This window comes from Exophiala dermatitidis (assembly GCF_000230625.1).
Source record: "Exophiala dermatitidis NIH/UT8656 unplaced genomic scaffold supercont1.4, whole genome shotgun sequence".
NCBI lineage: Eukaryota > Fungi > Ascomycota > Eurotiomycetes > Chaetothyriales > Herpotrichiellaceae > Exophiala > Exophiala dermatitidis.
The window spans coordinates 44,182-69,181 of record NW_008751649.1 but is presented as its reverse complement, the minus strand read 5'-3'; the positions used below and the strand labels follow the sequence as shown (position 1 = coordinate 69,181).

At 50.6% G+C, this 25,000-nt stretch overlaps 11 protein-coding genes across 12 annotated transcripts; 3 read left to right on the top strand and 8 right to left on the bottom strand.

Moving 5' to 3' along the window:
* Window positions 1–264: 264 nt before the first annotated feature.
* Window positions 265–4,886, top strand: HMPREF1120_04371. Of its 2 annotated transcripts, none has more exons than XM_009158498.1 (7): window positions 265–2,366; window positions 2,490–3,326; window positions 3,379–3,476; window positions 3,534–3,596; window positions 3,647–3,885; window positions 3,934–4,195; window positions 4,243–4,886. In XM_009158498.1, the coding sequence occupies exons 2-7, from the start codon at window positions 2,813–2,815 to the stop codon at window positions 4,690–4,692; spliced, it is 1,626 nt and encodes a 541-aa protein (XP_009156746.1). In that variant the 5' UTR covers window positions 265–2,366; window positions 2,490–2,812; the 3' UTR covers window positions 4,693–4,886. The 2 variants fall into 2 exon arrangements, with proteins under 2 accessions (XP_009156746.1, XP_009156745.1); XM_009158497.1 differs by having other exon boundaries at window positions 2,480–3,326.
* HMPREF1120_04372 (NAD binding Rossmann fold oxidoreductase) lies at window positions 874–2,169 on the bottom strand (the record flags this gene model as incomplete). The annotated part of the gene is made up of 1 exon (XM_009158499.1): window positions 874–2,169. The coding sequence occupies one exon, from the start codon at window positions 2,167–2,169 to the stop codon at window positions 874–876; it is 1,296 nt and encodes a 431-aa protein (XP_009156747.1).
* Window positions 4,708–6,023, bottom strand: HMPREF1120_04370 (uncharacterized protein; the record flags this gene model as incomplete). Its single annotated transcript, XM_009158496.1, has 2 exons — window positions 4,708–5,812; window positions 5,869–6,023. 2 exons carry the CDS (start codon window positions 6,021–6,023, stop codon window positions 4,708–4,710), a joined length of 1,260 nt encoding a protein of 419 aa, XP_009156744.1.
* A 461-nt stretch (window positions 6,024–6,484) lies between these two features.
* Window positions 6,485–9,576, bottom strand: HMPREF1120_04369 (uncharacterized protein). The gene is made up of 10 exons (XM_009158495.1): window positions 8,854–9,576; window positions 8,750–8,784; window positions 8,496–8,697; window positions 8,364–8,442; window positions 8,215–8,313; window positions 8,021–8,158; window positions 7,488–7,965; window positions 7,267–7,436; window positions 7,083–7,212; window positions 6,485–7,030 (listed from the first exon to the last, which is right to left on the bottom strand). Exons 1-10 carry the CDS (start codon window positions 8,863–8,865, stop codon window positions 6,598–6,600), a joined length of 1,776 nt encoding a protein of 591 aa, XP_009156743.1. The 5' UTR covers window positions 8,866–9,576; the 3' UTR covers window positions 6,485–6,597.
* On the top strand, window positions 9,549–13,899 carry HMPREF1120_04368 (uncharacterized protein). The gene is made up of 5 exons (XM_009158494.1): window positions 9,549–10,371; window positions 10,425–10,667; window positions 10,716–12,203; window positions 12,256–12,422; window positions 12,471–13,899. The coding sequence occupies exons 1-5, from the start codon at window positions 10,210–10,212 to the stop codon at window positions 13,756–13,758; spliced, it is 3,348 nt and encodes a 1,115-aa protein (XP_009156742.1). The 5' UTR covers window positions 9,549–10,209; the 3' UTR covers window positions 13,759–13,899.
* On the bottom strand, window positions 13,663–15,156 carry HMPREF1120_04367 (dihydrodipicolinate synthetase). The gene has a single exon (XM_009158493.1). It carries the CDS (start codon window positions 15,089–15,091, stop codon window positions 13,919–13,921), a length of 1,173 nt encoding a protein of 390 aa, XP_009156741.1. The 5' UTR covers window positions 15,092–15,156; the 3' UTR covers window positions 13,663–13,918.
* A 532-nt stretch (window positions 15,157–15,688) lies between these two features.
* On the bottom strand, window positions 15,689–16,639 carry HMPREF1120_04366 (uncharacterized protein; the record flags this gene model as incomplete). Its single annotated transcript, XM_009158492.1, has 3 exons — window positions 15,689–15,833; window positions 15,886–16,254; window positions 16,335–16,639. 3 exons carry the CDS (start codon window positions 16,637–16,639, stop codon window positions 15,689–15,691), a joined length of 819 nt encoding a protein of 272 aa, XP_009156740.1.
* Window positions 16,640–17,083: 444 nt separating this feature from the next.
* HMPREF1120_04365 (transcriptional regulatory protein GAL4) lies at window positions 17,084–19,464 on the bottom strand (the record flags this gene model as incomplete). The annotated part of the gene is made up of 5 exons (XM_009158491.1): window positions 17,084–17,563; window positions 17,613–18,018; window positions 18,066–18,500; window positions 18,550–19,281; window positions 19,346–19,464. The coding sequence occupies 5 exons, from the start codon at window positions 19,462–19,464 to the stop codon at window positions 17,084–17,086; spliced, it is 2,172 nt and encodes a 723-aa protein (XP_009156739.1).
* Window positions 19,465–19,638: 174 nt separating this feature from the next.
* HMPREF1120_04364 (glucarate dehydratase) lies at window positions 19,639–21,174 on the bottom strand. Its single transcript, XM_009158490.1, has one exon. The coding sequence runs from the start codon at window positions 21,066–21,068 to the stop codon at window positions 19,797–19,799; it is 1,272 nt and encodes a 423-aa protein (XP_009156738.1). The 5' UTR covers window positions 21,069–21,174; the 3' UTR covers window positions 19,639–19,796.
* HMPREF1120_04363 (retrograde regulation protein 2) lies at window positions 19,694–23,597 on the top strand. The gene is made up of 5 exons (XM_009158489.1): window positions 19,694–21,850; window positions 21,901–22,045; window positions 22,096–22,273; window positions 22,325–22,761; window positions 22,816–23,597. Exons 1-5 carry the CDS (start codon window positions 21,665–21,667, stop codon window positions 23,427–23,429), a joined length of 1,560 nt encoding a protein of 519 aa, XP_009156737.1. The 5' UTR covers window positions 19,694–21,664; the 3' UTR covers window positions 23,430–23,597.
* HMPREF1120_04362 (uncharacterized protein) lies at window positions 23,540–24,918 on the bottom strand (the record flags this gene model as incomplete). The annotated part of the gene is made up of 3 exons (XM_009158488.1): window positions 23,540–24,463; window positions 24,512–24,807; window positions 24,864–24,918. 3 exons carry the CDS (start codon window positions 24,916–24,918, stop codon window positions 23,540–23,542), a joined length of 1,275 nt encoding a protein of 424 aa, XP_009156736.1.
* Window positions 24,919–25,000: the final 82 nt, after the last annotated feature.

The window sequence follows — 25,000 nt, the reverse complement described above, 5'->3', positions numbered from 1 at the left end:
CAGAACGAATGATGGACAGGGCCAGAGTTCGCCATGCGCCTCAGGCTGGGAATGCACCTCAAGTGCGGAACCACACTGCAGACACATAACGCCAGAACAGGACTTCAACAAGTTCCGGAAAGTTCCCGAGACTTAGTCGACATTCTAGAATGCTTCAGCGGTGAGCTTGCTTCTACTATACCTTACCTGGCTGATCATGATGGCGAAGCTTTGGCCGGAGGAAGACGCAGGCCTCATGAGACGTGCAAGGAATTCACGCCGCCGCGCGGTGCGGTTTGTTGGGCGTGATATCTTGGATTCTCCCATGCCAAATGCCATTATTGCACGGGAAGTCCAAAATCTAGAGAGAGATTTAGCGAGGAAACATCAAATCGCGTCCAGGCGCGTATGTTATACGAAATTCTAGGAAGATATTGCGTGATGCAGGGCTGCTACCTTGCGGTGAGGCGCCAGGTGCCAAGGAATCTGAAGTCAAAGGTACAAGATTGCCTCACTCCAACTCGGCCTTGACTCGGGTTTGTTTGATATCATGTAGGTTTCCACCATCATGCTATATTGCACTTCTTCACGAAGGTGGCAACTCTAAAAGGTCGAAAGGCGCGCGGGTTGCGTGGCGGCACCATGGTCTCAGCGACGACTTTGCACAGCTCTTGTCGATGGCGCTTCACTTCGGTGGTCTGACTAAAGCCGTTTGACGCGCTTTCCGACAGTAATTCCAACAAGACATCTGGCAAGTGTAGCCCTCAGTACCAGGGTACGACCTGGGCGTCAAGGGCATGTGATTTCCTGACAGTGGAATTTGAGCGACGAGCGCCAGTGTTTTAACGCCTTCTTTTCACCATCCTTCACCAGGATAGAGATAGGTATGGCCTATCAAGGGATGCTGATAAGATCATCAACTCTCACACTCTGGCCAGTTTTCATGGACTGGTTGGCAGCTATCCCGGTCAGGATGGACAGGGCACCATCAATATGGGATGCTGCGCGATTGAACGCGTCGGGCTTTGGTGTTCCAAAGATGTCGTTGAGCAGTTGAGGATCTCCTCCTCCATGGCCGCCTACGCCTGAAGGGATCTCAACCTCCATCGGCTTACCGAACATGGGCCGCAAGAGGATGGATCGATGTTCGAGCGCACCCTCTTGGCTTTGTTCACCACCCGAGTTGATATATGCCCTTTCAACCACATCCAGTTCCAGGCGCCCTTTGGTTCCAATGAAACAAACCCTGAAACCCTCCACAGGTGAATATGCCGTCAGTGAATATGTGAGGATCGCTCCGGACCGATATCGAACCATGACGCCCATCGTGTCCTCAATGCTGATTCCATCACCAAAGACACTTTGATCCCGATGATAGCCGTCCTCCTCCTCGGCATCAAGGTACATCGCTTTCAGCTGCGGATTCTCTTCCAGATGCAGCGCGAATGGATCGTCTTTTGCGTTTTCACTTCCGTGAGCGCGGGCATAGAAATTGGTTACTCCTCGCTTCTCGGCGTTCTCACGACCATAGAAGCTCAGGTCGCCCATGGCAACAACAGTTTCGGGCCGACTCTGAAGCCAGAAGTTGACCAAATCAAAATGGTGGGTTGATTTGTGGACTAACAGACCTCCGCTGTTGCGCTTGTCCCGGTGCCAGCGTCGAAAGTAATCTGCTCCGTGGGAGGTGTTGAGATCCCACTGGAACGATACTGAGTTTACTTTGCCGATGGCCCCGGAAGACAGCAGCTCAAACACCTTCGTGTTATGGGGAGCATAACGGTAGTTGAAGGTGACCCGGAGATTGCTTCCGGTTCGGTCAATGGCGCTGAAGATTTCCTTGCATCTGGGAATGTCGATGGTCATTGGCTTCTCGGTCACAACATTGCAGCCAAGTTCCATTGCCCGGACAATGTAGATGTTGTGTGTTCGGTCGATGGTGGTCACAATGACATCGTTTGGGGTGGTTTCTTTGATCATCCGATCGAAATCGACAGCCTTGTATGTTGGAACCGCTCGATGTCCCAGCGCCCTCAACTTAGAGTTGGCATATTCCATCCTCGTTTGATTTGTGTCGCAGAAGGCCACCAATTCTGCGGTATCTTTGAAGTCTTGCGCGATAGCCGTATAAAAGAAGCCCGCGCGGCCACCGGTGCCAACGAGGGCATACCTTTTGCGTGTCGTTGGGCTCATCTCGGTCGGTATCAGCAACTTGTGGTTCTTGAAGAGTGACGCCCTGATGGATTTGTTGAAGAAACGATTCTCATCTTGAACTTTTCAATCCAGATTCAGCCCACAGCACCACAACACTCAAAGCCCTGCTTCGGCGCAAAATCACCCGAGCCAAAACGGCGGGGCTATCTCGAGGATCTTGTCTAGGTCAAGACCATGTAAGTTGAACCAAACATCTTGGTGGGTAAACAACTTTCGGCAGATCCCCCGGAGCCCGAGGGGTCCCCGCGTCTCCACTACAACATACCAGCACGTCTACTAACTTGGAAAGGATGTTAAAGCCTAATTGACATCAGGCTACGGGCACCCTCCCACAGCACAATATGTGCAATCAGACCGTCTGTGCCCAGCTCGGCATGCTACGTTTGCGCTTCCTTGGTTCGCATGTCCTCGTGCCACGCTCTCCCACCCCTCCCCAAATGGAAAAAACCCAACTCAATATCGGCAATTACTGGGCTGGCTGGGACAATGATGAACCGAGGACTTCTGGTGGGCTCTCTGAGGGAACTCGATATCAGTCGCATGGAGCGCCTCCCTGTGACCTCCTCATGTGTCCTCAGCGTAACGCCAACCGCGGCTGTGCTACAGCATTATCTTTCCCAGCATGCCTTTCGTTGAGCAATCCAGCGTCCCTCCTATGGATGATTCCAAAGATGCCATTACCCACGCGGAAACCATCATCCCTCTCCCGCCAGTCGAACAGAAAGACAAAGCCGCTGCTTTCTTGAGCGAGGTCGACGAGGACCCAGGCTTCACCTATCAAGAAGAGAAGGACGTTCTGAAGAGAATTGACTACCGTGTCTTGCCGCTTCTCCTGGGAGCGTATTTCTTCCAGCAACTGGACAAATCGTCGCTGTCGTATGTCTCGGTGTTTGGTATCACGAGCGATGCCCACCTCCACGGACGCCAATACTCCTGGCTCGGTTCCATTTTGTATCTTGCCCAGCTTGTTATGCAGCCACTTGCTGCATACCTCCTGGTCAAACTTCCCACAGGAAAGCTGATTGGATGTGCCATACTGCTCTGGGGAAGCTCTCTGGCTATTATGTCCGCCTGCACGGACTTCAAAAGCCTCATGGGACTGCGCTTCACACTCGGAGCCTTTGAGGCAATGATCGGTCCGTTCTGTCATCTCTTACCTCTTCCTCTTCGGCTGACACAGATGCATAGCTCCCTCCTGCGTCGCAGTGACGCAGCTGTGGTGGCGCCGTAGTGAACAGACTTTGCGCAATTCCTACTGGAACGGAATGAATGGTGTCACGGCTGTGGTATGCCATGCTTGGATTGCCCGCCTGGAGGAATAGTTTGTGCTAACACTGCTCTAGGTTGGCAGCCTTTTCACTTACGGACTCGGTCATATCCACAGCTCCATCTTGCATCCATACCAGGTAAGAGAATTCCGAAGCCGTGGATAAATGTCCATGCTAATCTGTCACAGGTTATTTTTCTGTTTTGTGGTCTCCTTACCGTTGCGTACTCAATTTTGGTCCTTATTCTGATGCCTGACTCCCCGATGGAAGCCAAGTACCTTACCAAGCGAGAGAAAGTCGTCGCGGTAGAGAGGCTCAGAGCAAATCAGCAAGGCACAACGTCAAGATTGTGGAGATGGGACCATGTCTGGGAAGTTGTGATCGATGTCAAGACATATCTATGGTTTTTGATCATCATTTCCATCTCGTAAGCAATGGACATCCACGGCAAACCCCCTGTACTGACCCGTCAAAGCATTCCCAGCGGTGGTATCAGCACTTTTGGCAGCTTGATCGTCAAGTCGTTTGGATATAGCAGCTTCGCCACGATCCTCTTCAACATCCCTTTTGGAGCCATCCAAGTGATCGTGATTCTGGGCTCAGGCTGGCTTGCGACAAAATGGCAAAGAAAGGGCTTGGTCATTGCAATCGCTGCCATATTCCCCACGGTGGGGACAATCATCCTCCTGACGGTGCCGAGGGAGCAGAAGGGTGTCCTCCTCTTTGGTTATTACCTGGTCTGTCCGCACTCTCACGTTTTCATAAGTTTGACTGACTGCTTTAGATCTCCTGCCTGGCCTGTATCACGCCTCTGATTTATGCCTGGCACATCCAGAACTCTGCCGGAGATACCAAGAGAAAATGCACGTCAGCTGTGGTATTCATTGGCATGTGTGCCGGTAACGTCATCGGACCGCTTCTGTACTCGACCGACCAAGCTCCCTTATATCGGTCTGGCTTGATTTCCAACCTGGTCATGTTCGTGTTGGTGGCCGTCCTTGCCATTGTGATCTGGCTATATCTCTTGCTTCTGAACAGAAGACACGCTCGACGTCGGGCCGAGCTCGGCAAAGCTGCGGACAAAATTGATGAATCCATGGTAGGAAAGGAGAAGATCGGTGCCACCAAGGCGGTAGAATTGGAAGAAGCTCATCAAGCAGGGGTTGCGAGCAATGCCAATGGGTTCACCGACATGACGGACCTGCAGAACGAAGATTTTGTCTTCGTTTATTGATGTGCTGGTAGATACCTAGTTATCATCGTCATCGTCATCATCATAATCGTCCTCGTCGTCCTCATCATCGCTATTCTTTGCAGCTGATTGGATTTGCTGGCTCGCTGCAGCTAGCACAATGTCCTCCTCACCGGAGTCGTCTTGATCCCGCTCCGCAATCTCCCCAAGGTCTGCGCCGGTGTGCCCAACTTCTTCCACCAAAGAGAGAAGCATATTATTCATTATGTATCGGCCCCCTGTACCCCAAAAGTACTTGCCCAGCTTTTTTCGTAAGATGTTGTATTCGCGGTTTTCCTTCCAAGCTTGGCGAAGGACCGAGACGCAGAAAAGGAAATACAGATATCGTGCCCGCGGCCGGAAATCGCTCCGAAACTCCAGTTTCTTTCCATCCAGGTCGTTATAGGTTATGCCGTCAGTGTCGATTATCTTTGTCCCATAGGGGTCATTCGGGTTTAATACCCTGAGTTGGTACTCCTTCGGCTCCGTGGTCTGCCATTGATGATGCTGCTCGGGCGTCGGATTCTCGGGCAGCAAGGGCACGATAACATAGTACCCTGAATCGATCTTCTTCTCTATGGCCGTGTGGATGATCAAGCCATTCCGAGGCAAGAAAAGCTCCGGCTCATCGCGTTCCCCAAACAGCGTGTCCATCATTTGTTGACCATGCATCACCCCAAAGATGTGTGCCGCCGTCATAGTGTCCTTGTTGAACCAATTGGAGCGGATGGGACACCACAACAACTCTGTGGTAGTTTCCCCCTTGTCACAGGTAGAATTGTACGCCTGTATCATGTCGGCACGGAACCTGCCTTGCATGGTGGAATCCCGCTTCCCCATACCCGTACCTGTAATGCCGATGCCCAGCTTGCTTGATGTTGATCGCCGGAAGGGTTTCATCCTTCCATCCGGTGGTACTGCTACCCTTTCTGCCTGCCGGCGACATATGTCCCCACGAACCTTTTCAGCCTTCGATTCCGTTAGAAAATTAGCGGCCGCCTCCGATCTTGCCCATCCTTCTTCATCTCCACCGGCATTGATGAAATCTCGAACCGAAATCTTGCGCCTGACCTCGCTTCTTAGACCACGGATCTCGTGCACTTGCGCCGCTGTCTCCCAATAACTTTAGACAATATTAGCTGCTGTGCACCGGAGAGAAAGAGTAGAATTGGGCCATACGCCGAATTGAAGCTGTTTTGCGGCTTCAGTTGTTTCGTCAGTCGTTTATACTCAAGGTTCAGAGAATCCCTCTCATGCTCCAGCGTACTTTCCTCCTCCGTACGTTGCAATACCCTCTTGATGGGGCGACGTTCGGGGATCTGGGGTGCGTTCATGGCTGGCGGCGGTCGCAGTTCGCTGTAAGGGCGTAACTACGTGGACAACGGATATACTCCGTGGTGGCGCCTAGCTGATGGCGCGAGATGGATAAAACAAGTGTGACTGTGTGGCGTTTAGGGAAGTGAAAGAGCGTTGAGGCAGTTGTAAACATGAAGTAGATAGGTTTGTCTGAAGGGATATTTATGAGGCTCTGGATTTGGAACGCGTTCTATGACTCATGTCGGAGCCGATCAACGTTTTGCCAACTTGGCGGAATACCAAAATTGAGCAAAATGCGTGCTTGTAATAGCCTTATAGGCCGGTGAAGGCAATTTATTTAGGCTTTTCGACCTTTTATAGGCGTGCATTGTGCAACCTAGATACCGAACCCACCATAATAGTGTTCCGTAGGTGCAAAACCACCATATACATAAAATGCTGGCGAGTCTTAGCGGAACCTTGCCAGGGTTTTCTATAATGGCTTTTTTAGGTGAATAGTGCTTTGTATCATTATGTAAAATTGGCGGTAGTTGGCGAAGACTTTATAGTAATTACAGGAAATGACAACTACTAACGCTTCCATAGCCCAGCTTAGGTCCAAGTCTCCTTCTTTTCGTTGAAATTCTTTTTCCCCATCTCTGGCAGCACCTGGGGATTCGCCCGGGGGGGCCCCTCAAAAGACTGGCCGCTGGGCTTGTATCCCACCGTGCACATCAGGTCCCCTTTGTCGGTCATGACAGGATTCTTGTAGAAGAAGGCTCCTGAACATGGGAAGACCAGCTTGCTCGCACGGCCAATATCTTGAGCGAGGACATTCTCCAGATCGCCGAGGTTGCCGAAGTTGAAATCATTCCACCACTTCTCAATGGCATCCATGATTCCGCCGAACTTGTCCTTGAGGTCACGCTTGTCATCCGAGCTGTAGTCGATCTTGTGCTTCCGATCAGTCATCGTGATCTGAAGACCGCCATCGTTGACAGACTGCAGATTCAGATTGAAACTCCATCGGAAGGTTCGGTGTAAACTGAAGACCACAGTAAGTACTTGCGCACAACTATAGATTGTCCTTTGCATACTCGTCTGCACTGCTTTTCGCATGCCCCTCAATTCCCCACCAGACCTCGCTGTAAAGGCGTATATAAGCAAACCCTGACACCTTGATGACCGGACTATCTGTAGTCGCTGTGACGGTCACTTCATTGAATGCTGATAACATCAAACATGTTAGCATCAGCTGCTCATAGATGCCTCATCGCTTACCTTCGGCCCCCACCTTGGTCTGTTGAGCGCCCTTGCCATGCTTTTCATCCCAGGGCCAGTCTTTCTTGAATTTCCAGATCGTATCTTTGCCATTCTGACTCTTGCTCCATTTTGTGCTCCAGTCCTGGTCGGTGACGTTACCTGGGTCGTTGATGTGAAAATTGATGGCCCTGTGCTCGGAAATCAGTCTTGACATATCAACTGTGGCGTGGGAGCCTTACATTCCCCACGTGGAATTCGCCCAGGCGTCGGTCCACAGGTCAGACCATGCAATGGACATCCTGGCAATGATATCTCGCAATTTTGGAAGCAGATACTGGCCCATGAAATTGCGAGATGTCATAACAAATGTCCCCAAAGGAAGGTCGTCTGGAATATTGTCCACTCCGTTGCTCGATGAGATAGATCCTGAAGTCCAGTTGCCGTCAGGGTTCAGATACTTTTTCTCCTTGTCTGGCATGTCCGGTTCCTTCGGATCTCCCGGGTTGAGAGTTTTCTCCAGGTAGCACAGGTAGTTCAGCCTCGAGTTGCCGCTCGTGCCGTCCCCAGCACGATTGTTGTTGGACATATATGGATATGTCTGAAATTGGACCCCACATGGGACAAAAGTCGCGGTCGGGGAGTTGACAACATTCTGATTTGGTCCGCCATTTGTAATATAACCGAGGGTTTTCAGATCAGCCAGTTGCAATTTGGACACTGTATGAATAGTTCAGCTATTCGAATCTTACATGTCTCGGTAGACTCCACATACTGCCTTTGCCGCCGCTGCCGATGGTTGTCATGAGCTCCTTGATGTTACGCAAGTTGTCGTCGGACAACTTGGGTTCTTTGCTTTTTTCGTACCCGCCAAAGAACGACTCACCAGGAGCGGACTTGCTGATGTCGGTATCTGAACACATTTTAGAGATGTTGCGGTCATGAACAACTCGGGAGGAACTTCGTTACCTTTCATGTCCATGATGAGTTTCTGAATCGAGTAATCACCCGGGATGTTATGTTTGGCACGTAGGTCGTCAGCCATTTTTGAATCAACGTCGGCAAGAGCTTCCGGAGGTCAGCAAGTACACTTCCCGGTCGAGAGATATATGCCTTACCAATGTTGACAACGTAAGAAAAAATCCAGTTTTCGATCGGCCATGTGAGAACCTCTGTGGAGTCCCAGTCTTTTTGAGTCTGGATTTGGCATCAGTAGGCACATCTACTCTCGGAATGAATGCCAAATATACAGCAAACTTGCCGCTCAGAATTCTGATTTGGTACATCACATGGTATTTGTCTTCGTCACTGTAATGGACGACAACTCTCGGGCAACCCAATTTAAACTCCTTGAACGAATAGTTAGGGGGGCCAAATGAGGGTATGGTGGTGTCGCCAGCGCTCGATTCGTGGATTGCAAATAAGTCCTGGAGTGCATTATTGATCATTTGTCTGCTCGATAGGTCAACAACGAAGATGAACTACTGTCATGATAGGAGCGTACTGTGTGATCGCAACCACCTGGTCGTAGTCCCCAATCTAAGTGTTAATCGTAATTAGCCAATGTAGTCGAACACTATTGCGCGAAGGTAGAAACTGGTTGCTTACCGATGGTGCCATGTTTTTTTGCAGTGCTTAAATTACTGGCTATGACCACAAAGCAGAGTGGATGATTTGGACAAGACTTTCTCAATGGGGGACCTTGTTCAAATATCCTGCTACATGTATGATCTTGAGATGGTCTTGAGCAAAGCGCTCGCTAAGCTGTCGATCCAGGTTGGCAGTGCTGAAAGCAGACCATGATTTTCCCATATGTTGAACCATGAGGCTGACGATTGAGGGCTGAACAATGTGCTAGAGCCCCTGCAACAGACCCTGAAGTGGCTGGTTGTGGAGGAACTGAACGCAATCGCAGAACCTACACAACGAGCTGCCAGCCTGACAAACGTAGAGCTGAACATGGCTCTAGAACCTGTGCAAGGTACAGAGCTTTGTGTATTGAGCTGAATGCTGGACTCATAACCATGCAGTGAATCATAAACAGAAGCACCTTTGCAATACCATTGGAGCCACCATTTTCTCAATGCAGAGCTGAGCATGGTTCTCGAACGCGTGCGACAAGGTACGAAAACTTTGAGCTGAACGAGGTTTTGAAAAGCACCATGCACAGGTGCCATGTGAATCATGACGATAGACCTAGAGACAGAGCACCAAGTTGCAAGGTCATTAAGCGCTTCTCCAAGCAGTGAGCTCGACATCATCAACAGTCTAAAGTGTTCATAATCTCATTGAAGAACGGAAATGCAAGTTTGCGCCAGCCACTTCGAGGTTCATTGGCGAACCGCACATTGCATTAAGCTTCTCCAAGCTCTCGAGCCAAGCAACGCCGTTTTGCAGAGTAATCTTAACCGTACCAACCATAGTTCTTACACTTGCTCGAAACGGGACAGACAACGTCCTACAAGGCCAAAAGGAGATGCAAAGGGTGATTTTAACTCTCTGGTCCGCTTACAAGCCAGGTACCCCGCGCTTGACTAAGTTCATTTGTAGCATTCAGCTCTCAGCTCTCAGCTCTCGCCCTCGTACCGCCTCGGTAGGTGAACCAGGATATGCAGTCGGAAGTCTAGGCCCGGCCTTGGACAAGGTCCACCAGAGCTTCCGTGTGCATACAGTTAAACTGTGGTTGTGAATGTGGCGGCACGGTCAAAGGCTCCCCCAGACTGGCTGCCATGTATGTGGCTGGCAATGGATGCGAAAACTCAGCTGAACATGAAGAGCCAAAAAGCCTTCCGGGACGACGGGATTGATGATCACACACGTGAAAGAATTCAAGCTGAGCCAGTGCAAAGCTGAGATCTTGAGCACTCGGCACATCCATGCACAGCGTCCAAGATGTCGAAAGAATAAGGATGTCCACAAGCCACGCTGTTTTACAGATTCTTTGAACAGCCACCAGACACCAAGATGGCGAGTATCACTTTCGACACTGAGCTTATGGTCAACCATATTGCCGCAACACCGGCAAAACCAGGGAGTGCGTTCACTACTGTGCTTGAGCCCAAGTCACGCAGACCTGCGGTCATCAGCCTGAGCAATGAGAACCCTCCTGTGCTTGAACTGATCAAGGTATTAGTTGTTCATTCCATGTCGTATTTGCCGCACAGAATAACAGCTAGCAGGAGGACGATGCTGGCAACCGCAACTTGATCAACCTTGGAGGCAAGTTGAATCTACCAGCTGGTGCTGTGATTCAAGCCTTCGTGGCAGAGCAGGCCGAGGACTTGAAAATTTATATGGCTGTTGCCGTCAAGAATGACAAGAACTCCGATGTCTATGTTTGCAGGCCTTTCCTGCTTGATGATCTCAGCAATATCCAGCAATATCCCAAGCAAAAGATGGAGATGATTAATAAACTGTTCATGGTGAGCACACTCAATCAGGTCCAAGCACGAAGCTGATCCAGCATTAAGGGAGCGGTAACGAAGTCCGGTGATTATCCGCTGCTTGTGGCAGACATTCAGCCTCCAGGGAGAGCAAGCAGCAAAAGTAGTGATCTCAAGGCCATCTGGGTTGACGGCGACAAGACAAAATCGTTGCAAACTTTTCAACCGCCGCAGAATGCAGATAAGATCATGTCTGTTGCAGTCGCATCATATGGTGTCCTCGGGAAGGGTCTATGGATTCTTTATTCTACACAGAACGAGTCCAAACTCATCTGTAACCTCGCTCGTCCTGGAACCGACGGTGAAGCTTTACACTATCAACAATTGGAGCCAGCGTGCCATCCCAAAGCAACCGCTATTGCCTCGTATACTGACAAGGACCAACGGTCTGGCCTCCTCATGGGAACTCCGAACGGATTATTCACTATTTCTGCCGATGACTGCATCCACTCAACGAAATCGCATACCCTGATTTCCAATGACAGCTTCTTCAATGCACCTACCAGCCTTTTCGTGGCGCAAGACGGGCCATACTTGACGATCTGGGGTCTCAGTCAAGACGGGCAGTTAGGTTATCTCACGACAGATTCTGCAAACATCGAGAAAAAACAAAAGCCTGGGGCTGTGCTGCTTGGAAAACAGTCGTCGTCGTCATTCTCGCCTTCCATTTCTCAGCCTAGCCCGGAAGCCAAGCTCAACACTGTCACTCAAATCGTCATATCAAATGACTTTCAGGGGAAGCTGACGATGCTAGTACAGAATCAAGACAGTGGGATATGGAGGTCTGAGCCGTTTGGCATCGCTGACTACAACAAGACGGTTGAGATTCAAAGCTATGCAGTAAGACTAACCATCAGAAACGAGAAGAGCATCCCTATCGTGAATGGCGAGGTGTGTGTGGTGGCTTCCTCTGACACAACTGCTTATGTCAACGGTAGGACGTACAACATCACGTCAGATCTGGATGGAACCTGGTTGCCGATGGATACGTCCGGTCAGGTTTCCATGATTGTGGCTACCAACATGATCTCAGGCCGCTCGTTCCGCGTCGTTCAAGTCAGAGACAACCAAAAATCGGATGTCGAGCTGGCAGATCGTACGGTCAAGATTGACCCAAGCTTGAAGGTGGTGCACACTCTCTGCTCCAAACTCGGTGGTGATACAGATTTGGGAAGTCTAAAGACGCAATCCGGCCAAAATCTCTGGTCGGAGAGCGAAAAGCCCAAGCATGAAGACTTGAAAGCGGCCCGAGAATGCTTCAAAAGTATGAACCAAGCTCGCTCCGATATCCTGAATCCCACCTCCTCGCGGCGTGCCGACCTTGGCACGGCATTGGCAGACCTTGGAAACATGACTATGGACGCGTTCCATCACGTCAAGGATGCGATAAACCACGCAGTGGACTGGGTGGTCGAGAAAGTGCAGGGAGTCTGGCGATTTGCGTGCCAGATTGCTGGCGAGATGAAGAGATTTGTGCTGGACACCATCGAAAAAATTGGTGAAGCTGCACAATGGGTGAGTACTCGACTTGTGAAGCAAGACTACCTCGTCTGACTTTGCGCTCCAGGTGTGGAACAAGATCAAGCTGGGCTGGCAGAAGCTGCTGGACTTCTTGGGCCATCTGTTTGGCTGGGATGATATCAAGAACACGAGCAATGATATCTACGACCTTCTGGTCGGCAGTATCGACTGGGTATCGAATGGCATCGCCAAGGTGGAGCCGAAAGTCGAAGGGTAAGGTGCTACAGGCCAGGTGACTGAACATATAATAACCTGTTGCAGTTTCTTCGACAAGTTGAAGAGTGAAGCTACAATTCCGAAATTGAACGAACCAAAGTCGACGAACCAGGGAGCGAGCGGAAAGAGCAGCTCCTCCGCAAAGGCATCAAATAGTCCAGCATTCAACTACCTCACAGACAGGATGAAGCATGGTAACCCTGGATCATCTGCCGGTTCATCGACGAGCAACCAACCTCAAAGCGGGCAGCCGTCCTTCGAAGACATATTGAAGCCGCTTGGCGAAAGTTTGATGAAAGTGGTGACTGATATTGCCAACGATGTCTCCAAGCTTTTCAACAGCGCCGGAGACATGTCGCCAGCGGACCTCTTTGCAAGACTCGGGGATAAACTCCTTGTCAATGTAATTGATGTCATCAAGTCAATCGTCCTTGGGGTGTTGAAGTTTCTGCGCAAGTCGATTGGCCTTTTCAAGGATATCGCCACCGGCAAGATCAGCGTTCCGATAATCTCTGCACTGTACAAACTATGCACCGGTGATGACTTGAACTGGATCAAGTTGGTCTCCTTCATTCTTGGCTTTATGACTTGTACCCTCTCGAGAATCGTCACCGGTAAGCCACCTCCCAGGCTCCATGAACCGGGTCAGAAATTTCTCGATAAAATGGTCGATGGCAGCACCACCTCGGATGAGAAGAAGGGGAACGCACTTTTCTTCTCTGGAGTCGGTTTGAGCATAAGCGCCGTCAAAATTATTTACGATGCCATCACCGTCGCTAAAAGCGTGACAAAGGTTGGAGCCGTCGAAACGGCTGTTGGCAGCGTCAAGACGGAAGCATTCGGCATCGTCATGGACATTGCCAGTGCCATCTGCATCTATCCCAGCGATCCCAGGGCCCCGGGCTACGACATTCGCAAGTGGATAGTCTATCTCAACGGGGCAAGTATCTGCATGGATGTGGCGCTCAAGATTGGCAGCAAGGGGCCGAACCCGGCGATGGAGAAGGGTGTTGCAATATTCAAGTTCATCACCGACGTGGTCAATGCTTGTTTGTATGGCATGGTTTTCTCAAAAGAGCTCCAGGCGGATAAAAAGTATTGGACAGACAAGGACGACGATCTGACGAATTGTGCCATCTGCGAGGACGTTTTTGGAACGGTGAAGAGTTGCGGCAAACTGATCTGTGGCGTGTCTGGCGAATCACCACAATCTGCTGTTGTTGGATTGGCTGTTATGGCAGCGGCTGGGCTGGGGTTGACAGTCAACAAGGGATTTACACTCAACCGTGTTGCTGAGGTGAATCCTCAGTGTTATCGTGGTGCACTCTGTTAGTCAAGGATCATTCTGAAGTTTGAGGAGACTCGACCATTCTTGGCTGGGTGTAGTGATAGTTACGATATTATGAAAGTCAGTCTCGACGTTTTCCACAGTCACATGTAGCTGCGTTTCAAGTTGGTGACCGCATAACTCCATCCATTCATACTGTTTATGACTATAAGCTTGCCTCAATGTCCTCTAGAACTGCAATCTGTGACTGGATTGACTTCTTCTGTTCCTCCGAAGGCTCGATATATGGCCGTCTGGGCTTCAATTTCTCCAGTGGCGAGTCAATCCCCGCCAGCTTTGCTGTGTGCAGAGCAGCAGCAAACTTGACTGCAGCAATTCCAGCTTTGCAAGGCTGCTCAGCAAGTGCAGCCTTTTTATGTAACTCCATTGCTTCTTGGAACTTGCCCTCCTTGTATAGATCATAGATTCTCACAAGAGTCTTCGGAAACACATTTGCAAACCCAGCGATCGTCCCCTGGGATCCCGCAGCCAGGCCACCAATCAAAAAGTCCGACTGTCCTCCAAAGGTCGCGAAAGTCCCTTCTGGTAACTCAGCTGCAAGACGCGTGATCTTGGCCACGGCGCCACAAGTCAATTTCACGCCGACAATGTTGGGATGTGTCTTAGCGAGTCCAGCAATGGTCGCTGAGTCCAGATCAATGCCATTGCAGACGATTGGGAAGTTGTAAATGACAATGGGTAGTGGGCTCGCACTGGCGACATCATTGAAAAAGCTGTCGAGGACAGCTGGCGTTGTCTGTTTGCCAAAATAGGCTGGTGGCAAGAGCAAGGCGTAGTTTGCACCGGCATCAGCTGCGTCCTGAATGAATTCCAACACTTGTTTTGTTGAATGACCGCCCACACCGGCCATTATGGGGTAGGATGGCCCGCATGCTTTACGGGCAGTTTCCAGAAGTGTCTTGCGCTCTTCGCGCGTCAGGAGGAAAGTTTCGGAGTTGGTGCCAAGTACAACAAGACCGGCAAGACCAGTCTTTGATAGGTACGAGTAGTATTTCGCCTGTGAATCCGTGTCCAAGTTGTCGGTGCTTTGGTCGAAAAATGTGATAGCTGGAGCCCAGACGCCGCTTGGGGGTACTTTGGGCATTGATTTTGTGGCTGCTTTCAATGCCGAGTTTTCAGAAATCGAAGCGTTTTCGATATGCGATGTGACGGCAGAGACACCATTGACTTTCGCATCTTCCCGAGATTCATCAGATGATTGCCGTTCCGCAATCTCAAGGGGTCTTTCATCGACTTTGGGTGTCTTTTGCCAAAGATCAAACCCTCCGTCTCCCGGCAGTCGCTGTGTCGGCAGATTCACATCTAGTACCACGCTCATCCTGGTAATCGGTATAGGTACACGCAAGCTGAATCTGTCAATCAATGCACCATATTCTTTGCCAGGCATATATAACGGGGACGCTCCTTGTCGGCTCCCGGGTATGACTTGTGGAGATGTCCCCGGCCGGGGTTATCCGCCAAAGAACGGAAAAGTTCAGACAGCAACTGCGTCGGATATGCGCAAGCATTGCCGACGGATAATCTTCCACTCTCTCCTCGCACGGCTCTTCCACCGGTGGCACCACCCATGTACAGCTGTGCTCACGATAGGTATGGAGTCTTCCTTCTCCCTGGCTGCAAGTAGACGACCGCGCTTACGGTGGCCATTTGATATCGCCACATATGCTGAACAATGGTGAATTAGTTCGTGTTGGCCTTTCTTGACTTGATCTTGCATGTAACCCAAGTCTTTGGTCAGGTCAATTCCTTGAATATATTTGTTACAAGAGAATTAAGGTCAGACAACGTGGATAGTTGACTATGGTTTTCGTGTTCTTTTGATTCTTATGACAATTCTTCATCTATCATCCCGGTAACCTGAACATATCCATTGCTCACATCTACATTGATAGACTTGGATATGTACTTGCAAAATCTAGTTCGATTTCCGGTGCATGATAGTAGCACTGGCTTGATGGTTGGGGAAAATCAAGGTATCAGCAATAACAACGTTTTCCCTCATCCCAGCAGCAAAAACGATAACCTCAGCGACATCATCAGGTGTTAGCGGCTCACAGCCCCTGTCGAAGGTTAGTACATCCTGAGCTGTTATACCCTGACGGAAACACTCACGCATAGACAGCATCGGCCTTGCTCTTATCGCCGTAAAATCTCACGACAGAGAACTCGGTCTGAACTTGACCGGGGTCAACCTCAATCACCCGAATTCTCTTCGAGATCAGCTCCTTTCGCAAGCTTTCGGTGAATGCCTTGACAGCAGACTTGGTTGCACAGTAGATACTACCCCCAACGTAAGGCTCGCGGCCTGCAATTGAGCCGATGTTGATAATGTCGCCAGCGCCGTCCCCGTTGTTCCTTTTCAGCATGCCAGGCAATATCACCTGAGTCATGTTGATCAGGCCAAGCACATTGGTGGCAAACATGACATTCATGTCTTCTTCGGCTATGTCTGGCGCTTTTGCCACGCCTCGGACCAATCCACTTGTCAGAGCAGTTAGCCTGTTGTTTCTGCCACTGGTGGGAAGATCTCATTGGTGAGTGGCATGAGGAAAAGTACATACGCGTTGTTTACCAGCACGTCGACCTCCTTGAACTCTGCAGGCAATTTTCCGGGAAAAGCGCGGACCTCATCTGCGTTGCTGACGTCAAGCTGTACCGGTAACACTTTGACACCATCTCCGACCTCCTTAGCAATATCCGCCGCGATCTGCTTGAGGCTGTCGATACGGCGCGCGGTCAGGATCAATTTGAGGTTCTTCGGGGCAGTTCGTGCAAATTCAAAGGCTGTAGACCGTCCTATTCCAGATGAGGCACCTGTGATAAGAACGGTCTTGCCTTCCAAACGTTTGGACATTGCTGATGACATTGTGCGTGTTTGGTATCTGGAATCTGCTAACGTCGAAGAGTGGTCTGCCAGTATGGGTTATACTAGGCTGAGAATGGCTTAATACTGCAACTCACGGGTCGTTGTATTCTGGTTTAATACTGTGACTTATACTCAGTTGGATCCTGCCATAACGGTTTCATGCAGAGAACTCCGAACTCCGATCTCCACACTTCAGAGTTGTGTATCCACGGTGCTCAATCCACCAGCATTTTTCCGTCGGAAAAGCGGAAATGCACAGCTCGTGTGGATTTAGCTTTGTCGATCGGTGGAGGATGAACCTTGGCTCAGGAGACATCGGCTGTCGGCAAGCCAACAAAAATTACAATGTTGTGGCCCAATGATCGTGGAGACCAACAAGACGAAAACCAGCATCTGCGAAACCGGCTGCTCTCCTTTCGAAACAGGTTTGACGGAATATGCTGTTCAAAGCTTGAAAGGATCGTCGTTGAAAAAGACATCAAGGTTTCCCAACCCTGAAGAAACCATTGAAGCGAATTGACCCCAACCTGAGTAGTCAGAAATGGCAGACTCCGGGATATCGCTAAAGTCAATGGTAGGATCTGCCGTCAGATCCGTGTAGTCAGTTGATGCACCAAGTTGGCCGTCCAGTGGTATCGCTGTGGACTGGGGGCGATTCTGCTGGGCCTGACCGTCGCTTTCGTCCACGGCTGTCATGGGATGGTGAATGCGTTCTGTCTGACGAATGGCCTCGTTCCGTAATTCCTCCAAGACTAGACAATACCGTTCTGAAAGTGAACCCTTTTCAGCTATACTCGAGATGTGAGTTTGACATCGGGTGGCAGCGGCAAAATATGCGGCATATGTATCTGGTGGAGATGCTCGTTTTTGGATCACGTAGATGTACAACACAATATTTGCAGTGAATGCGAAATACGCCGTGGTCTGCAACAGGTCAGTCTTTTTCCGCCGTTGCAGTACAATGACAACATACCCAGAATGAGCGTAAAATCTGTCCATTTTGTGTCATTTCATCGATGGTATTGACGGTGTTCATTGCCGCTGTCAGACACTGCTGTACACTCTCTTCGATCCTCGGATCTCCCTCACCCGTGGTCTTACTTTGCTGTGAGAGCCGGGTAAAGTTGGTCAGCAGAAAGGGTCGATGGGTGAGAATGATAGCATGCCAGTATGTGAGGTTGAGCACGTTGCGTTGGCGTTGGAAAATCGGCATCAAAAGCGACGTGGTAAAACAGTCGGCATCCAGAAACCGTGACAAGTCAACTCGCCAGTCACTCAGATCCTTCGAGACTCTCTCCGTCAGCACCGCCCGCCGGTTTGCCGATATTGGTTTGATTGAGTAAAGATCACGTAGTATCTTGCTAATGATACGAGCAAGTCTGCTTCATCAGCCTGGTTCAATTTGTAGAAGATAGTGCCACCTTACTTGATGTGTGCAATTGAAGCAAGCATAGTTGACTGGCTCTTGCTAGATGTAGACATATTCACACGAGAAGATGTTATCTCGTCATCTTCCACGCATACCGGTAGTTCCGTGTCAATATCGTCATCATGAAACGACCGTGGCCTTCCCAGGGCAACGCTGAGGTACGTGTCCAATGTGTAGGCGCACCAAAAGGTCCGACGGCGGCATTCTGCTTCGACCGGGCTCAGTCCATTGGTGATGTCAGGGCGCCTGTTCCTGTTGAGCCCAATAGCTAGCCCTAGATGTGAGACAGTGCCGAAAAGGCTCCAACAATGGTTGATACGAGATTGAGTTAGGAGGTAATAACATTGGGTGAGTCGAGCTTGTACACTGGTCAAACGGATTGAGCCTCTTTCTTTGGTGAGTTGATGTTCGGCTGCAAGAAAATACCGAGAACTACACTCTTCAAATTAGCACGCTCTCCAGCACCCATGGAACAACATACTGCAAATCAGGCGGACCCGGCCTATCATTGTCCGGCATGTACACCCTTCCTTGTGCAAAGACAATAAACAACAATGCAATCTTGGCTGGAGCACTTTGCGGGTTACGCATAATGCCCAGAGTGTCATAAAACTCGGTAAACCATTTCTGAACCGTAGGTCTGTGAAGGAAGCGGTATGTGGGCATTGCAAAATCAAAATATCGGTTGACCAGACGCTGAGCATCCTCCCGCGGAAGCATCATGCAAAATGAAGGGTCGAATTCTGGGGGATGGAGAGGAGCATCGCCAAAAGTAAAGATACTGTTTGGGTCTGTGAATGAGATGGCCTGATGCAAGCGCTTCTGGATTCTGAGCAGAAAAGAGACACCGGATGCAGGTCCGATATAATGCCCCTGCAAATCAGTCTGAGAAGGCTCTGGGGAGTTTTGAGATGAAGCTGTCATGTATGCAGGTGCTGGAGTACTCGACATAAGGTTCTGATGTTGTACCCCTCTGGTAGGTCGGCCTGGCTCTGTGGTCGGTACGGGAGAGTAGTTCTGCCCAGAGACAGACGGACTTCTCACATCGACGATTGGATTGCCATTCATCTCTGTGGTGTTGCCCCCAGCGCCATCAAATGCTGAAGGAATAGATGGGGCTCGACCTCTTGCATAGGCAGAGTCAAATGTACAGCTGGCATTCGCTCGCAAGCAGAAGTCACAAGGCTGCCTCCCATTGCACTTGATTTTCCTCCTGGATGGATTCGCACAAGTCAGAGTGGTGTTCGCAACAGGGAGATTCCATGGGACGTAATTACTTTTTACACCGGTCGCAAGCCCGAGTGACCCTCGCCCTCTCGCCATTTCGTTTCCGCTTTCTCGACTCACGGGGGCTGTCATCCGCTGTTGTTGTCAAGGATTGGCGATCCGGTGCCATGCGAGCATTTGATTCTCGGCGAAGTAGAGAGCATCCTTTGAAAATAGGCTGTTGTAAAAGCTAAGAAGTGGGATGGAGTCCGGGTTGTAGGAAGTAAACAGCCTGAGAATGATGACAGGAAACACTAACCTCAAATGGAGTTTAGGTTACGTCAGCAATGTCGAGAATTGAGGCGGGAATTTCTACAACAATGTCACCTCTCTGGGCCTTGTCATCTACAACGACTTTTGTCAAATTCAAGTTGTGGCTACAAACATTAGGTGTCGTTTTACAACCTGCGTATTTTGACGAGGTATTAGGTCTATTCCAACTATGTATATTTGCATTCCACCTCACCACTTCGGAATTTTGGCCGAAAAGTCGGGGTGGAACTTCCTCATATAAGTGGTGTCGTCTCGTTTTCTCAAACCACAGTCCAAGTATTGTTTATGAAGCTTGGCCAGTTTCTCTCGGTCCAACTCGATGCCCAAGCCGGGTGCAGTGGGAACGTTCAAACCGCCGTCAGCCCATTTCAGCGCGCCATCGACAATCACATCCTCATCGCGCCGCTTCCACGGCCAATGAGTATCACAAGCATAGTCTAGGTTCAGAGTTGCCGATGCAAGATGTGTCATGGCAGCAAGGGAAATGCCCAAGTGGCTGTTTGAATGCATCGAAAGCCTCATACCCCAGATGGCACAGATAGCGGCCAAAGTCTGGGATTTCCGCAAGCCTCCCCAAAAGTGGTGGTCAGACAACACCACCTGAACAGCATTTTGCAATATGGCAGGAGGCAGATGGTCAAAGGCGACCACAGCCATGTTCGTGGCCAACGGCATAGAAGCCTCCTTGGCCACTGCGGCCATGCCTTCAATGTCTGGAGTCGGATCCTCCAGGTACTCGACAATTCCATCCAGCTCCTTGGCCACCCATTTTGATGTTTCCACAGTCCATGCTGCGTTTGGGTCGAGCCTGAGAGGTAAGCCTGGGAAGGCCTTATGCAACGCTTTGATAGCTGCAACCTCCTGATCTGGCGGGAAAACTCCTCCCTTCAGCTTGATGGCTTTGAAGCCGTACTCATCGATCATCTTCTTTGCTTGTTTTACCACACCCTCCGGATCAAGTGCCGGGCCATATTCATCGTCCGGTTGACCGGGATGTCCTCCCCACTTGTAGAAGAGGTAGGCAGAGTACTGGACATTGTCTCTGACCCGGCCGCCAAGCAGATCGCTGACCGGCACCCCTGCAAGCTTGCCTTGGATGTCTAGGCATGCAACCTCAAATGGAGAGAAGACTTTGTCGGCAGCAGATGCCGTAGTTACCATTCCTGCCATACCATCACCACCGGTGCTGGTGTCCCCGGCCAAGGAGTCGGCACAAATTTGGTAAATGGCATTTGTGTCGTACACTGAGAGGCCTCTGATTTGCTCGGCTGCTTTCTGGAGGCGACCAAGGTGCACGGAGTCACCGTATGATTCGCCCAGCCCATTGGTATCGTCCGTGACGATTTCAATGATGCTGCGCAGGGCAAATGGCTCATGCACACCCACGCTATTCAGCAAGGGCATATCATGGAACGCCACTGCCGTGATGATAATGTCTTTGATCTTGGAGGACTGAGGCATGGTGTGTGCTTGACGTTACAGTGAACTGGACTGTTCTTGCGAAGGAGACAAGTCCAACGTCTTGGAAAGCACACCTTGCTGCCTTTCTTAAGCGAAATGAATTGCGGGGCCCCATATTCGAGGATGTATCGGTTACGGTAAGGTAGCATTTTCCGTGCCGTGTTCCGCAAAATTCCCACCCGCCTGAACCGTCTGGTTGAGCCGACGGCACACGGATGCCCGGGTTTACCGCGTGATCTTGTGGCTGGGAACAGGCTACTTTTCCATGGTTAGCCGCTCCGCAAGGCGTTACTTATCCGTCTCTTTACGCTTGGCATACCCCGGAGTTGCTTCGACCCACCGCATTCCCCAGCACTGGATACTTATCCGTGTCGCCAAGGTCCTCTCTCCCCGCGTTTGAGAAGACGGGGACGTCAGGTATCCGGGGGAGTGCCGCTATGTTATCCACCCACAGTTACATCCAAGTGGTATACACCCATGTTCAGGGTTGCGATCTATATATGTGTCCTTCTGACCCGGTGTTGGTTTAATCAACAAGCTCTCCATCCCAACCCTGTTGAAGTCAAAGGCACAAAAGTTTCAACTACCTCATAGCCATGGCTTCCGTCAGGGTGCATGAAGACAAGAAGGAGGATGTCAACGTTGTGGAACAGTGCAGTCATCTGGAGGCTGCCACACACATCGTCGAGATTGACGAGTTCCGTGTCCTGGGACTGAGTCAGGATGATGTCGACTTTTACACCAACTTCCCAGCCGAAAAGACCAGAAAGATTTTTCGCAAGGTGAGAGAAGCAGCCCTGCGCAGACGGAGGTCAGTTACTAACGGGCTTAGGTCGACATTCGACTTGTTCCTATGCTGGCTGTCATGTACTTGATCTCCCACATCGACCGCGCCAATATTGGAAATGCAAAGATTGAGGGCATGATTGAAGACCTGGGCATGACAGGTGTACAGTACAACACAGTCCTCGCCATCTGTGAGTACAATCCGATTACCTTTCTCACGAACTTGCTGACGGGATCACAGTCTTCATCCCATATGTGCTCTTTGAAGTCCCCAGCAACATTCTGCTGAAGAAGTTCAAACGGCCGTCAACCTATCTCGGTATCCTTCTCCTGGCCTGGGGCATTGTGATGACATGCACTGGACTTGTCCAAAACTTTGGTGGCCTCATGACAACTCGAGTGTTGCTGGGCATATTTGAGTGAGCTGACCGCATTATTTGCTAAACTCATTTGCTAATCTTGAATGACAGAGCTGGTTTCTTCCCGGGAGCCATCTACTTGTGCTCATACTGGTACATGCCGAAGGACCTGGCCACTCGAATTTCGTACTTCTACTGTGCAAGCGCACTCTCTGGGGCGTTTTCAGGTCTGCTGGCCGCCGCCATCGCGCAAATGGATGGTATCGCCGGACTTGAAGGATGGCGATGGATCTTTCTCCTGGAAGGACTCGCTACTGTTCTCCTGGGCATCGCCTGTTTCTTCTTCCTGATCGACACCCCAGCCTTGTCAAAGCGCTGGTTGGATCCCGAAGAGATCCGATACCTGGAGCTGTCCATGTTCATCAAGCAAGGCGGAAAATTCCACGAGGAAGCCGGCTTCAAATGGAGAGACCTCAAGATGGTGCTCACCAACTGGAGGGTCTATGTGCAGGCCTACTTCTTGCTGTGCCAGTCGGCGCTATCTTACGGTATATATCATGGTTGCCTCTTTCAATTGACACGAATCTGACTTTTGTGAACAGGTACCAAGTTCACCCTCCCAACCATCACCAAAGCCATGGGCTTCACCTCCACCGTCGCTCAGCTTACCTCTGCACCTCCGTACGTGGTTGCCGCCTTGTCTGCGATCTTCTTTGCACGACTATCCGATCGCTATTACTGGCGAATGCCATTTGTTGCCATTCCCATGCTCATCGTTACCGTCGGCTATGCGATTGTCATCTCGCTACATGGAGAGCTCGAAAAGCAGAAGGGTGTCGCATATTTCGCAGTCGTTGTGGCAGTTGCAGGCATCTACCCGATCCAAGCAGCAGCAGCCTCATGGAACTCGAACAACATTGCTCCCACCTCCCGTCGCGCCATTGGCATTGCCCTCATGAACTGCGTTGGAAACGTCGGCGGCATTGTCGGCAGTTTCATGTACATTGAGAAGGAAAAACCAAAGTACTACACCGGATTCGGCCTCAGTTTGGCTTTTGGTGTCACCGGATTCATCGTGGCCCTATTGCTCGAATGGAGTTACAAGATTGCAAACGCGAACAAGGCGAAATTGGAAGAGGAAGCAAGGACAAAGTATACCGAAGCGGAATTGTTCGACATGGGAGACAGGTCACCACTGTTCAAGCATGTCTTGTAAACTCACGATTGAAGAACAGACTGCGGTCTTTTCGCCCACGCTCAGTACATACCAGTGATAACTCTACCGTTAATTTCAGTCCAGATCTCATTTGCGTTCCATATTTGATCTCAGAAAACAGCCATTCCTTGAGAATTCTTCCCGGCTCCCAGTCCTTGTAGCGCAAAGTGTTGGATCATTTTAGCCGAGCCTTGCCCGCCTGATACATCAAGCACACTGATTGAGGCCGGCGTCGTGCCGTTGCCCGGGGATAGCGCGTAGACAAAATTTCCAGCAGCCTTCAAATCGATCAAGCCTGGATCGCCATTGGCGGAGAGATCTGTGATGGAGAGGGTGCTGGCGTCCTTCAAACTCATTTCCACGAGACGATTGACACCCACGTCGGTGACAAATGCACTACTTGTGGCCGGGGAAATAGTGGCCCAACACGTGGCCTTCTGACCGTCAATGGCTTGTTTGGCAGCAAGGGAAGCTTGGCCAGATTTTGGGTCCACAGCAAGAATTGCAGCTCCAAAGGAGGCGTCGGTGGCGAAGATAGACGATGTTCCAGGTATGTTCGCTGAGCCAAAAAGGACAGCGGTTCCATTAGGAGAGCTGCGAACATCTTGAGCAGACACAGACGCACTCTGGTGACGACCGTGACCGATGACAGGAAATGCCGAGAAGAAACCAGTATTGCCCGTAGCGGGGTCTCCTTTGACCGTAGCAAACAACTTTGATTCGTCTTGAGAGAAGAAAAGCTGCGATACGCTGTTGGTCGGGCCGACGGGTGGTGTCGATTGCGTCAAGCCAAACGAACGCAAGTTGTCCATGCCGACCAGACCATTTCGGGAGAATCTCGAGCATGACACTCCGTTTGCAGCACCAGTGGTGCCGACACACACAAGCCGATGTCGTATTGAAGCAGCAGCTGTGTTGGGGAACTCTCCAGGAAGATTGACTGGTTGGCCGACCACAGCAAGCTGAGTTGGATTTTGAGGATCAATGGACAACATGGTCAGAGTATTGCTGCCAGCGTTCACTGCGAAAAGGTGCTTGGGAGTTGTCAGCCTCGGGGTATGGAAGGCCCAGGGGTTTCTCACATTGCCTGCTACGGTCAGAGCGGACTGTCCGATAAGCGCATCTGGTGCAGCCGGTTGGTTGGTGGTCCCATCAATACTGTTTGCACCTGCTCCGCCAGTGCCCGTAACATTTCCCAAGGACAGCGTTCCATCCGCGGCGACAGGAAGTGCGACGACCGCATTGTTGGCCTCGTTCGTCAGAAGGTATACTGCTGTTGGAAACCGACTCCTGCCACTGCCCGCCTGTCCACGATGAGGGGATGGGGCTGCAAGAGTGAGAGAGGCAGCAAGCGCCGCCAGGGCAATTTGCGCAAAGCCTATCATATTGTTTCAAGGTTCTGTCTCAGACCTAATAAATTGGCACCTTCTTCACGTTCTTCGGGTTGCGGATGCGGCGGTGCCTGGAAGAACAAAATCCAAGGAGCCATGGTCGTAGGATAGATAGGCTGTCGTCTTATATATGCTGCTCCGGCAATATCTTTTGAGATGCGCAGTCGAAGAATTCGAGAC